This window comes from Mustelus asterias, chromosome 4, assembly GCF_964213995.1.
Source record: "Mustelus asterias chromosome 4, sMusAst1.hap1.1, whole genome shotgun sequence".
Classification (NCBI taxonomy): Eukaryota; Metazoa; Chordata; class Chondrichthyes; order Carcharhiniformes; family Triakidae; genus Mustelus; species Mustelus asterias.
Window position 1 is genome coordinate 141,498,981 of NC_135804.1, and position 13,274 is coordinate 141,512,254.

The following is a 13,274-nucleotide window of genomic DNA, read 5'->3' on the forward strand; positions in this document are numbered from 1 at the left end:
AGGATATATTGTCCTTGGAGGGTGTGCAGCATAGATTCACTGGAATGTTACCTGGATTCCTAGGGTTAAACTACAAGATGAGATTGCACAAGGGTTGTATTCCCCGGAATTTAAAACATTAAGGGTTGTTTTGATCAAAGTTTTCAAGATGCTAAGGGGACTGATGTGATAGCTAATGTAAAATGATTTCCATTGATTAGGGAGCCTAACACTAATACAAATGATGTAATAAAGTCCCACAAAGGTCAGAAATGGCCGCTAAGGGACAATTCATTCTTTGGACATTCTTGCTGCGATCTTTGACAAAGTTATTAGGCCGAGTAATTCACAGGTTGGAGAATGTTCTCTCTTTCCCCTATTCTCCAATCCCAGCCCAAAGCAGGAACTTTGGCCGAGGAATCTTCTCATGAGAAGATCAGTTTGCTGAGAATAGGACCTCCTTTAGCACATTCTGAAAATTAAATTTTGAACTATACCATCCTCCACCTATTGCGCTTCACCTGCCATTCATTAATCAGCAACTCTAGTTCCTTGTGCAGTGTGACAATAACTACCACCTCCATTGCAAGGAAACCCCCAAAGAGTAAAGTCACATTAAGAGTTTCTACATTTTCCATTTATAGTATTCAAAATATTAAATTGCTACATAAAGCAAGTCCAGGTTATTATTTCACAATGAGCCAGACCTGTTCGAGCAGAGGTCATATAGTAGAAAGGAAAAAAAAACTTTGATTTATTGTCACATGTATTAGTATACAGTAAAAATATTGTTTCTTGCGCACTATACAGACAGAGCACACCATTCATAGAGTAGGAAATGAGAGAGTGCAGAATGTAGTGTTACAGTCATAGTTAGGGTGTAGAGAAAGGTCAGCTTAATGCAAGGTAGGTCCATTCAAAAGTCTGACAGCAGCAGGGATGAAGCTGTTCTTGAGTCGGTTGGTACGTGACCTCAGACTTTTGTATCTTTTTCCCAACGAAAGAAGGTGGAAGAGAGAATGTCTGGGATGCTTGGGGTCCTTAATTATGCTGGCTGCTTTGCCGAGGCAGCGGGAAGTGTAGACAGAGTCAATGGATGGGAGGCTGGTTTGCGTGGTGGATTGGGCTATATTCACAACCTTTTGTAGTTTCTTGCGGTCTTGGGCAGAGCAGGAGCCATACCAAGCTGTGATACACCCAGAAAGAATGGTTTCTATGGTGCATCTGTAAAGGTTGGTGAGAGTCGTGGCTGACATGCCAAATTTCCTTAGTCTTCTGAGGAAGTGGAGGCATTGGTGGGTTTTCTTAACTATGGTGTCAGCATGGAGGGATCAGGACAGTTTGTCGGTGATCTGGACACCTAAAAACCTGAAGCTCTCGAACCTTTCTACTTCGTCCCTGTTGATGTCAATAGGGGCAAGTTCTCCTCTACGCTTCCCTGAAGTTGATAACCATCTCCTTCATTTTGTTGACATTGAGGGAAAGATTATTGTCACCGCACCAGTTCACCAGATCCTCTATCTCATTCCTGTACTCTGTATCATCATTGTTTGAGATCCGACCACTACGGTGGTGTCGTCAGCAAACTGAAAATCTAGTTGGAGGGGAATTTGACCACACAGTCATAGGTGTATAAGGAGTATAGTAGGGGGCTGAGAACACAGCCTTGTGGGGCACCGGTGTTGAGGATGATCGTGGAGAAGGTGCTGTTGCCTATCCTTACTGTGGGTTAGAAAGTTCAGGATCCAGTCAGGAATGGGAAAGAATTTCATACAAAGGGTAGGAAATATTTGGAATAATTTTCCAGTTCAACTGGTTAGAGATGGAGAATTTAACAGCATTCAAAGTATAGAAGGACGCTAGGTTGGAAGAACTGAAACACTAGGGGGATACATTTTAGGGTGTCAAATGATCTATATGTTTCACACTTCTGTGGCTATGAGCTGTCAAGAGACACCAGGCCTTTAAAATTGTGATGGGTGCATTTCTAGTGGCAGTTTAGGTAGCTCTTCACTTGCATCCTGGCTCAGGGGATAATTGTATTGCAATTCATGTTGTTGAGTTATAAGCTAGATGTGATCTCTTTGCGCTGATTTTAAACAATCTCCGCAGGGCAGCAGTGGGGTGTGGTTTAAAAAGAGCTGGAAAAAAAGTCAGCCAGATTTCTACCTTATTCCCTAGGTGAGCCAGCTGGAGAAAACATGGAGGTAGATATTGGGTGGGATTTTCCGGCTGCGCTCGCTCCAAAACTGGAAAATCCCATCTCAGGTCAGTGGATCCTTGCATGGTCTCACTCCCCACCCACTATGATTCCCGTGGTGGGCGGGACAGGAAAATTCCCCCAATTGAGTGAGGTTGGAAGGAAATGTTCAGTGTCTCGGCTTACACCCACCCAACAACCACCTGGAAAGAGCAACAAGATGGCCGCCAGTGCCCATGGATCCCAGCAAAACATCACCTGTTTTGCATTTTTATGGAGTTGACATGACAACCAAGAGCTATTTGGATGTAAATTTTTTCCACAAGATTGATGGTAACTGCAGATGGCGAAATTTGAATTCAATAAAAAATCTGGAATTAAAAGTTGAATGATCACCATGAAGCTATTGTCGATTGTTATAAAAAAAACCCGATCTGGTTCACTAATGTCCTTTAGGGAAAGAAATCTGCTGTCCTTACCTGACCTGGCCTACATGTGACACCAGAGCCACAGCAATGTGGTTGACTCATAATTGTCCATTTGGACAATAAGTAAATGCTAGCCTATCCAGCGATGTCCACATCCCATTTATGAATTTTTTAAAATCACATTGACCTGTGTGACTTACTGGATTTTTATGAAGATGTGACTATTGCGGTTGACGGAGGGGAACCGGTAGATGTGGTGTTTTTGGATTTCCAAAACGCATTCGATAAGGTGCCTCACAAAAGGTTGCTGCAGAAGATTGGGGCACACGGAGTTGGGGATAGGGTGCTAGTGTGGATTGGCTATCCAACAGGAAGCAAAAAGTTGGAATAAATGGGTGCTTTTCTGGTTGGCAGATGGTGACTAGTGGCGTGCCGCAGGGATCGGTACTGGGGCTTCAACTGTTTACTATTCACATAGATGATCTGGAGGAGGGGACTGAGTGTAGGGTAACAAAGTTTGCTGACGACACGAAGATAAGTGGGAAAGTGAATTGCGTGGAGGAAGCGGAAGGTCTGCAGAGAGATTTGGATAGGCTGAGTGAGTGGGCGAGGATCTGGCAGATGGAGTATAACGTTGGCAAATGCGAGGTTATTCACTTTGGGAGAAATAATAGCAAATTGGATTATTATTTAAATGGAAAAAAATTACAACATGCTACTGTGCAAAGGGACCTGGGGGTCCTTGTGCATGAGTCGCAAAAACTCAGTCTGCAGGTACAACAGGTGATCAAGAGGCAAATGGGATGTTGGCATTTATCGCGAGGGGGATAGAATATAAAAGCAGAGAAGTCTTGCTGCATCTGTACAAGGCATTGGTGAGGCCGCAGCTGGAATACTGTGTGCAGTTTTGGTCCCCTTACTTGTGGAAGGATATATTGGCCTTGGAGGGATTGCAGAGAAGGTTCACCAGGTTGATACCGGAGATGAGGGGTGTAGATTATGAGGAGAGATTGAGCAGATTAGGTTTATACTCGTTGGAGTTTAGAAGGCTGAGGGGTGATCTTGTAGAGGTATATAAGATAATGAAGGGGCTGGATAGGGTAGAAGTGGAGAGATTCTTGCCACTTAGAAAGGCACTTAGAAAGTTGGAACTAGAGGGCACAGCCTCAAAATAAAGGGGGGTCAGTTTAGGACAGAGTTGAGGAGGAACTTCTTCTCTCAGAGGGTGGTGAATCTCTGGAATTCTCTGCCCACTGAAGTGGTGGAGGCTACCTCGTTGAATATGTTTAAGTCACGGATAGATGGATTCCTGATCGGTAAGAGAATTAGGGGTTATAGGGATCAGGCGGGTAAGTGGAACTGATTCACTTCAGATCAGCCATGATCTTATTGAATGGCGGGGCAGGCTCGAGGGGCTAGATGGCCTACTCCTGCTCCTATTTCTTATGTTCTTATGACAGTTTAGTTTTCATTAATTAAAGTTAACATTCGAGCAGATTGAGCTATTGGCAACAAGTCAGCTTCTGGGATGAAGAATTATAGCGAACCGTTCTAATCAGTGAACATGTTAGTTAACGATTAGACAATGGATGAATATTGCAACATGCTCTCCCCGCAGTCCTTCCTTCATTTCACTCAACCAATAATCTTATTGGTAATCTCAGTTGGAACGCACTTGGGGAGTGAACTGCTACTTTCCATTTGGACTTTGACCATTTCAATGGGCTTGGAATGGAAGTCAAGTCCGCAGGCATCTGTGTGAAGTGACGTGACCCCAGCATTGAGCCTCCCGCATTGCCCTTTGCCTTTTCTTACATTTGGTTAATCAACAACTACACTTGAGGGACCTGAGGTGGTTAATTACATCCTGCGTCTGGTTGTTGCATTCTGCGATGTCGAAACAGGACTGCGCTTTTCCCTTTTGATTTGTGCGTTCAGATTTTGTCCTATTAATCAGACACTAATCGGCTGGCAGTGCTGGACAACGCTTCTTACGGCGTTGATCATTGTACATGTCTGAAGCTCTCGCCGCTTGGCGCCAGCGCTAGTCTCCTTCGTGAGACCAGTGGTGTCTGGTTTGATCAATTGCTTGCAGCTGCTAGCTGGATAAACTGTCAAAATCCCTGTTTTCCCAATTTTGTTTTATATGGTTCTGCAGTTTAACTGCACAGTCCTTGGGTTGAAATCCTAATTACAGGGTTGGCATTAAAGGACTTTAATTCAGTGGGCATGTGTTAATGAGAAAAGCCTAGCCTAGTTTTCCATTTGTGGTGAATATTTCCAGTCGCATTCCTTGAACAGCGCAGATCTGTCTAATTTTTAGAAGCCTTTTCTTCAGAGCAGTGGCTGTGAGGTGGGGAATGGGGGGGGGTGTGGGCAGTGGGTAAAACCTCGCAGTATTCTCTTGTCAGCTCGTAGTAACATGTGTAAAACATAAAGACCTTTTGACAGTCCGAGTTCTCCTAGCCTAGCGTCCTCCTACATTTTGAATGCCGCTAAGTTCTCCATCCCTGTCCAGTTGAACTGGGAAGATTATTGCTAACGTTTTCCACCCTTCGTAGGAAATTCTTTCTGATTCCTGACATTTTGAGTTGTTTTACTTTCCACTCTCTGGTCTAACGAGCCTGGTTCAGTGTGAAATAATAACCTGGACTTATTTTAAATAGCAATTTAATATTTTATGTCATGCAAATGATAAATGCTGGAAATACTCAGCAGGCCTGGCTGTATCTGTGGAAGGAGAAACCGAGTTAATGATTTGGGTTTGTGGCCTTTCATCAGAACCTGAACCTGGTCACAAACCTGATTCGTGAACCCTATTTCTGTCTCCGTAGATGCTGCCTGACCTGTTAAGTATTTCCAGCATTTTTTTTGTTTTGTTTTTATTTCAGATTTCCAGTGTCTGCAACATTTTGCTTTTGTAACATTTTATATTTTTCGCCGGGATCCTCAGTTGTCTTTGCTCTCAGCTAAAAGGTTTGAGCTGTTTCAAACTTTCCTTGTATAGAAGGTGGAGGAACGTTGAATCTGTGCCCAGGGCTGAGATTTGCTCATAAATTATTCTTCTTCTCTTAAACGGTTGGAAATATCTAATGACCAAAAACCAGAAATATTTAAGACCAGTTACACCCCATCATCCCAAATAACTTTGGATTGATGCCCAGATTGATGCTGGGTGGCACAGTGGTTAGCAGTGCTGCCTCACCGCGCCAGGGACCCGGGTTCGGTTCCTGGCTTGGGTCACTGTCTGTGCGGAGTCTGCGCATTCTCCCCGTGTCTGCGTGGGTTTCCTCCGGGTGCTCCATTTTCCTTCCTCAGTCCAAAGATGTGCAGGTTACATGGATTAGCCATACTAAATTGACCCTAGTGTCAGGGGGATTAGCAAGGTAAATCTGTGGGGTTACAGGAATAGGGCCTGGGTAGGATTGTGGTCGGTACAGACTCGATGGGCCAAATGGCCTCCTCCTGTACTGCAGGGATTCTGTGATTGGATTCTGTGATTCTGCAATACATTTTAAAGTGAAACTTTCACTTGTTGCACCTGTTTTACATTTCCTCATTTCCCACTCGCAATATGAATTTCTTCAAGGAGCTTGACTGACTGACCTTTAGAATTGCAAGAGTTCTTGCATCAATCTCATGGTGTCTTCTAGAGCTGATCCCAGCCTAGTTTTATTGAGTGACAATGTATTAATGAGGTTGGTGCTGTCAATGGGATTGCAAATGAATCTAATGTACTTCAGTGGCTTTTGGCTTTCATGGTGAAAGGTGTTTTTTCAACTTGTCCCAACAAACCAGACGATGCTTTTTCAGACAGTGCTGTTCATTTTGAGGAGCTACTGCGTTGTGTCCAGACACCGAGATCGTGGACCAGTTGCACCTTTTCAAAGATACTTTTGTAATATTATCTGATCTGGTTACCCTATTTCATGGCTGAAGATATTCCCCCATCTCTCTCTGGGGGAAAAACTCATTAGTTGAGTAATTGGGGTTTACCTTAATGCCAGAAAGGACAAAATTCTATAAAATCTGCCCTCCTTGATTTGATTTGTTTTATTATTGTCACATATATTAGTATACAGTGAAAAGTATTGTTTCTTGCACATTATACAGACAAAGCATACCGTACATAGAAGATAAGGAGAGGGTGCAGAATGCAGTGTTACAGTCATAGCTAATGTATAGAGAAAGATCAACTTAGTGCGAGGTAGGTCCATTCAAACGTCTGACAGCAGCAGGGAAGAAACTGCTCTTGAGTCAGTAGGTACGTGGCCTCAGATTTGTCTAACTTTTTCCCAAAGGAAGAAGGTGGAAGAGAGCATGTCCAAGGTGAGTGGGGTCCTTTATTATGCTGGCTGCTTTGCCGAGGCAGCGGGAAGTGAAGACAGTGTCAATGGATGGGAGGCTGGTTTGCGTGATGGACTGGGCTTTGATGGAATGCTTGGAGCATGGCTGCAGGAGAGAGTGCGGACATAGATCCGGAGTAATTGGCTGTAAATGTACACAAATCAGCAAATGATTCTAGCTAGGATTTTGGCGACAGTCATCTACCGATCAGGAGGTGGTGCTCACTCGATTTACAGTAAAATGGTTAGTCCTCTTGCTCCTTTTTTGTTGTCCCTCTTTGTTTTCCTGGAGAAGAAAACCGAGATAAAGTTATTTTCTTTCATTTAAAAGAAAAATCTCTTCTTTTGCAGATGATGCAGGAAACACAAACCACAATGCCAGTGTTGCCAATAGTCCAGAGACCGGTGGTGTGGGCTCCCCACTGAGCCCTGTCCCACTGCAGCGAATGACGAGATCAAGTCTGGGCAGCCCAAAGGTGGCAGAAACGGAATCTCATCTTCGGCAGGCTGCGGGAAACCAGGGCTGGCGGCCGACTTCCGAGTCGGAAGTGGGGAGACTTGCGTCAAAAACGAAAGAGGGAGGTCTGAAGCCTGCACCAAAATCTGTGAATGGGGCACAACTGAATGATCAGCCTAATGCCAATGCCTCTCGCGCATCATCCTTTCGCTCAAAGCCTACTACTCCCAGGATGCTTTACACTGAAGATGGTAAATGCCCTTGACATAATTTAGAGAAGTGTTTGGCATGAAGTATTTATTCATTCATTCGTGGGACATGGGCGTCGCTGGCTGGCCAGCATTTATTGCCCATTTCTAGTTGCCCGAGGGCATTTGAGAGTCAGCCACCTTGCTGTGGCTCTGGAGCCACATGTAATAGAAACATCGAAACTAGAAGCAGGAGTAGGCCATTCACCCCATCGAGTCTGCTCCGCAATTCATTTTGATCATGGCTGATCATCGAATTCAGTATCCTGTTTCTACCACCCCTCCCCACAATATCCCTTGATCCGTTTAGCCCCAAGAGTTATATATAATTTCTTCTCAAAATCAGATAACGATTTGGCCCCAACTACACTCTGGGTGAAGAAACTACGCCGCTGGGTGAAGAAATTTCTCCTCGCCTCCGTTCTATCCCCAAGCTGTGACCCTGAGTTCTGGACTCCCCCACCATTGGGAACATTCTTTCTGAATCTACCCCATCAGGCTAGACCGGGTCAGGATGGCAGATTTCCTTCCCTGAAGGACATTAATGAATCAGATGGGTTTTTCCAACAATCGACAATGCTTTCATGGTCATCAGTAGATTCTTAATTCCAGATATTTTTTATTGAATTCAAATTCCACCATCTGCCGTGGCGGGATTCGAACCCAGGTCCCCAGAACATTAGCTGAGTTTCTGGAATAATAGTCTAGTGATAATACCACTAGGCCATCACCTCCCCATTAACATTGCAACCTTTCTTAGCAAGCTAGTACAATGGTCTGTTTTCCAATCTCACATCTGTCCAACTCCTTTCACCATTTTAATGTGAATTTAGGCTCATCCAAATCGATTGGATCCACAAAGGAGCCTTCGCTGGAATTTATTTCAGCAGACTGCCTTTGTTCTTAATTCCAGCGATCAAAATAGATGGTCCGAGTTCAGAAATTGTGTAACTACATGCTACATTTTTTTTTTAGAAAGAGGGTCACAGCTAACTGAGAGCAGGATCTGGGCCAATGGTATCCAATACGTTGGCCATGTGGAAAATTGGGAATCCAGATGTGGCTAATTGCATGTAAAAAAGAGAAAAGGAGTAATAAATACCATCATTGGCATGTGATCTCCCATACTCATTCACAAAGTGTATGCACAAGTGCTTTAACCTTTTTTTATGTACTTGTTGATGGAATGCAAAGCAGAGTATGCAGTTCTCCTTTGTGTGCTTAACTTCCTTGGTTACCTGTTAAAATGTTGCTTAACACGGGTGAAGATACATCTACTCCATGGTAACGCTAACAAAATATGGAATGGGAGGAGGGCTGTCATTTAGGGTAGCTCAACCAATCGAATAACTGCTTGAGATCAGCAGAATAAAGCAACTCGGCCAATAACGGACAGCAAGATAGGTCGTGGTAAAGGAAAATGTGCGGGGGGAAGCTTTTCACGCAGAGAGTGGTGGGTGCCTGGAACGCGCTGCCAGAGGAGGTGGTGGAAGCAGGCACATCAGCAACATTTAAGAGGCATCTGGATAGGTGCATGAATAGGGACAGAATAGAGGGATACGGACCGAGTAAGGGCAGAAGATTCTTTTTAGTTTAGTTAGGGCATCATGATCGGCACGGGCTTGGAGAAGCCAAATGGCCTGTCCCTGTGCTGTACTTTTCTTTGTTCTGGGTGGAGAGCAGGAAAGGTGGATCTGGGTGGGGGCGGGTGGAGAATGGTGGCTGTGGGTGGTTGCCAGTCTAGTGCCCGTTTTGTTGAGTCATTGAACACTGAGTAAGTTGAACCATCGTTCGCACCTGTTAGACAAAAGCCTAGAAAGTGCACGAAAAATGAATGCCAAGATTCCAAACTGACAGAGAAAAGACTGCAAGAAGCTGCAATGATGGCCATAGATGTTTATGTAAACATAGTTTCAGTAAAATATATTTCCTTGCTTTATTATTTACTTCCTACCCCTCTTATTCCTGTCGACCCCAGCATGATGCCACCACTAAATACATCTTTTCCCTTCACCCCTTCTGTCAGCATTGCACAGGGACCACTCCCTCTGTGATACCCTGGTCCACTCCTCCATTCCCCCCAACCCCTCATCTCTTTCCCAAGGCACTTTCCCGTGCAATAGCTGCCCATTTATCATCTTCCTCCTCACTGTCCAAGGGCCAAACACTCCTTTCAGGTGAAGCAGCGTTTCACTTGCACCTCCTCAAATTTAGTCGACTGTATTTGCTGCTCCCAATGTGGTCTTTTCTACATTGGGAAAGCTGAACACAGACTGGGTGACTGCTTTGCAGAACACCTTCACTCTGTCCGCAAGCATGACCCCAAACTTCCGGTCACTTGCCATTTCATGGAAATCATAGAAATCATAGAAACCCTACAGTATAGAAAGAGGCCATTCGGCCCATCAAGTCTGCACTGACCACAACCCCACCCAGGTCCTATCCCCATATCTCCACGTATTTTACCCGCTAATCCCTCTAACCTACGCATCTCAGGACACTAAGGGGCAATTTTAGCATGGCCAATCCACGTAACCCGCACATCTTTGGACTGTGGGAGGAAACCAGAGCACCCGGAGGAAACCCACGCAGACACGAGGAGAATGTGCAAACTCCACATAGACAGTGACCCGAGCCGGGAATCGAACCCAGGTCCCTGGAGCTGTGAAGCAGCAGTGCTAACCACTGTGCTACCGTGCTGCCCTCAACTCAGTATCTCGCTGTCATGCGCACATATCCGTCCTCAGTCTGCTGCAATGTTCCAGTGATGCCCAACACAAACTGGAAGAACAACACTTCTTCCGATTCGGCACGTTACAGACTTCTGGGACTCAACATTAAGGTCAACAACTTTAGGTTGTGAACTTTTCCCTCCATCTTGATCCCTCCCACCCTCACTCCACTTTTGTAGTTGGTTGTTTTCAGCTCCCTGGCCTGGCTCAACAAAGCCCCCCCCCACACATCCCTTGTTGTTCAGTTTTGCTCCCATAAACACATTCTGCTATCTCTTTTGCCTCCATTAGCACTCTCCATTGCTAAATGGCATCATTAACACTCCCCTTTGCCTCATGTCCACGACAAATTTGTCAAACTCTCCTTTGTCCCGACCATCCCTATCCTTGGGTTCTGTTCCACCTCCTCCTCCCCCTTTCCAACTATATAATTCTTTACATTTCTACCTTTTCTCTCAGCAGCGGTGGCACAGTGGTTAGCACTGCTGCCTCACAGCACCAGGGACCCGGGTTCAATTCCAGCCTTGGGTCTGTGCAGAGTCTGCACATTCTCCCCCATGTCTGCATTGGTTTCCTCCGGGTGCTCCGGTTTGCTCCCACACACCAAAGATGTGCGGGTTGGGTCGATTGGCCATGCTAAATTGTCCCTTAGTGTCAGGGGGATTAGCAGCGTAAATATGTGGCGTTATGGGGATAGGGTGGGATTGTTGTCAGTGCAGGTTTGATGGGCTGAATGGCCTCCTTCTGCACTGTAAGGATTCTATGATTCTCCAGCTCTGTGGACGTGCCATCTAGACTCCAAACGTTAACTGTTTCTCGCTCCACAGATGCTGCCAGACCTGCTGAGTTTATCCAGCATTTTCTGATTTTACTTCAGATGTCCAGCATCTGCAGTATTTTATTTTTATACAATGCCGAGTGTAGAGTTTCAGGAGTTTCTGCTCTGATTGGTGTGTGAGAGTAAAACAGTGTTGCTGTGGTTGTCTATGACTAATCAACAATCTCTATTGGAAGACACTGATCTAAGGCTGCTTTAAAAGAAGCCTTTGTACCACTGTTCTATTCTCCTAGATTAAACACACCTTGAAAAAGAGCCCCATGCTCAAATCCAGCAGTTCAAAGCTTCATCATTGGAATCTATTGCTTTTGATTTTTTTTTACATTCCTGGATAACTGATTCCATTAAAACTCTCTGCTCAATCTGTGAACCGTGACCTCAGTTAATCCCCACTGGCACAAAGCACAGCCTCCCGCCTGGGCATTTGGTTCACACACATTACGCTTTTAAAATTTGCTGCGGGTTTCAGATTTCCAGCTCCCATTTAAGATCCAGCAGCCAAGTACGCGGCAAATAAATGAAGGGCAAAACCTTCTGTGCTCCAGATATGACCTGTGAAGTTTGCCAGCGAGTCCTCAAGTTAGCCATGGCGGGATGTGAATGATTCTGTCCTCATGATGACACCTTACTCAGAAAGCGAGCGAACCTGCGGTCGGGCAGGTTTGATTTGTTGCTTAGTCGTTAGTCTTTGCATCAGACTGTTACATCAGCCTCATTGGAATTTAGAAGAATGAGGGGGGAGATCTTATAGAAACCTATAAGATTATGAAGGGAATAGAGAAGATAGAAGCAGGGAAGTTGTTTCCACTGGCGGGTGAAAGTAGAACTAGGGGGCATAGCCTCAAAATAAGGGGGAGCAGATTTAGGGCTGAGTTGGAGAGGAACTTCTTCACGTAAAGGGTTGTGAATCTGTGGAATTCCCTGCCCAGTGAAGCAGTTGAGGCTACCTCATTGAATGTTTTTAAGGCAAGGATAGATAAATTTTTGAACAGTAAAGGAATTAAGGGTTATGGTGAGCGGGCGGGTAAGTGGAGCTGAGTCCACAAAAAGATCAGCCATGATCTTACTGAATGGCGGAGCAGGCTCGAGGGGCCAGATGCCTATTCCTGCTCCTAGTTCTTGTGTACAGCCAACACAAAACGGCACCTGATTTCTGTGAATTCAATCAATTTCAGGCAGTCACACCATTTGTTACACTTCCAGTTCCACAATTCTCCAGCCCCATTTAGACCTGTGTGATACAAACCGATCTTCCCAGCAATCTTTTGTGGAATCCTGAATGTCTCAGGAGATATTGTACCCCAAGCGAGACCTCTCCATTGTTCTCCTTTCTTGTGATTTCCACAGATGGTTCACAAGCTACGTGGCAGCAGATGCTTTGTTTGTGTTAATCACGATGTGGAGGTTGGGTTAATCATGATGACTTGGTCGTTGCTCTCATTGTTGCTGAAGGAGAGATTCATCACAAAATGGCTTTTCTGAGCCGCATCTAAAACAAGCTAAATCTAAAGGCGGCACGGTAGCACAGTGATTAGCACTACTGCCTCACAGCGCCAGGAACCCGGGTCTGATTCCCGGCTTGAGTGACTGTCTGCGTGGAGTTTGCACGTTCTCCCCATGTCTGTGTGGGTTTCCTCCCGGTTTCTCCAGTTTCATCCCACAGTCTGAAAGATGTGCTGGTTAGGTGCATTGGCCATGCTAAATTCTCCTTCGGTGTACCCGAACAGGTGCCGGAGTGTGGCGATTATGGGAATTCCACAGCACCTTCATCACAGTGTTAATGTAAGCCTACTTGTGACTAATAAATACACTTTTAACATTTTTTACTGCTGCCTTACAGCACCAGGGACCTGGGTTCGATTCCAGCCTCGGGTCACTGACTGTGTGAAGTTTGCATGTTCTCCCCGTATCTGCTTGGGTTTCCTCCGGGTTCTCCAGTTTTTTTTAATTTATTATTGTCACATGTTTTAGCATATAGTGCAAAGTATTGTTTCTTGCGTGCTATATGGACAAAGAATACCATAGAGAAGGAAAGGAGAGGGTGCA

General features: G+C 45.1%; 1 protein-coding gene across 1 annotated transcript in view; it reads left to right on the top strand.

Annotated features, from left to right (window-relative positions):
- ophn1 (oligophrenin 1) overlaps window positions 1–13,274 on the top strand; it is a 198,813-nt gene that overhangs the window by 144,239 nt on the left and 41,300 nt on the right. Inside the window, exon 20 of the mRNA XM_078211848.1 lies at window positions 7,305–7,661. Coding sequence (XP_078067974.1) covers window positions 7,305–7,661 — 357 coding nt within the window. The remainder of the gene's footprint in view (window positions 1–7,304; window positions 7,662–13,274) is intronic.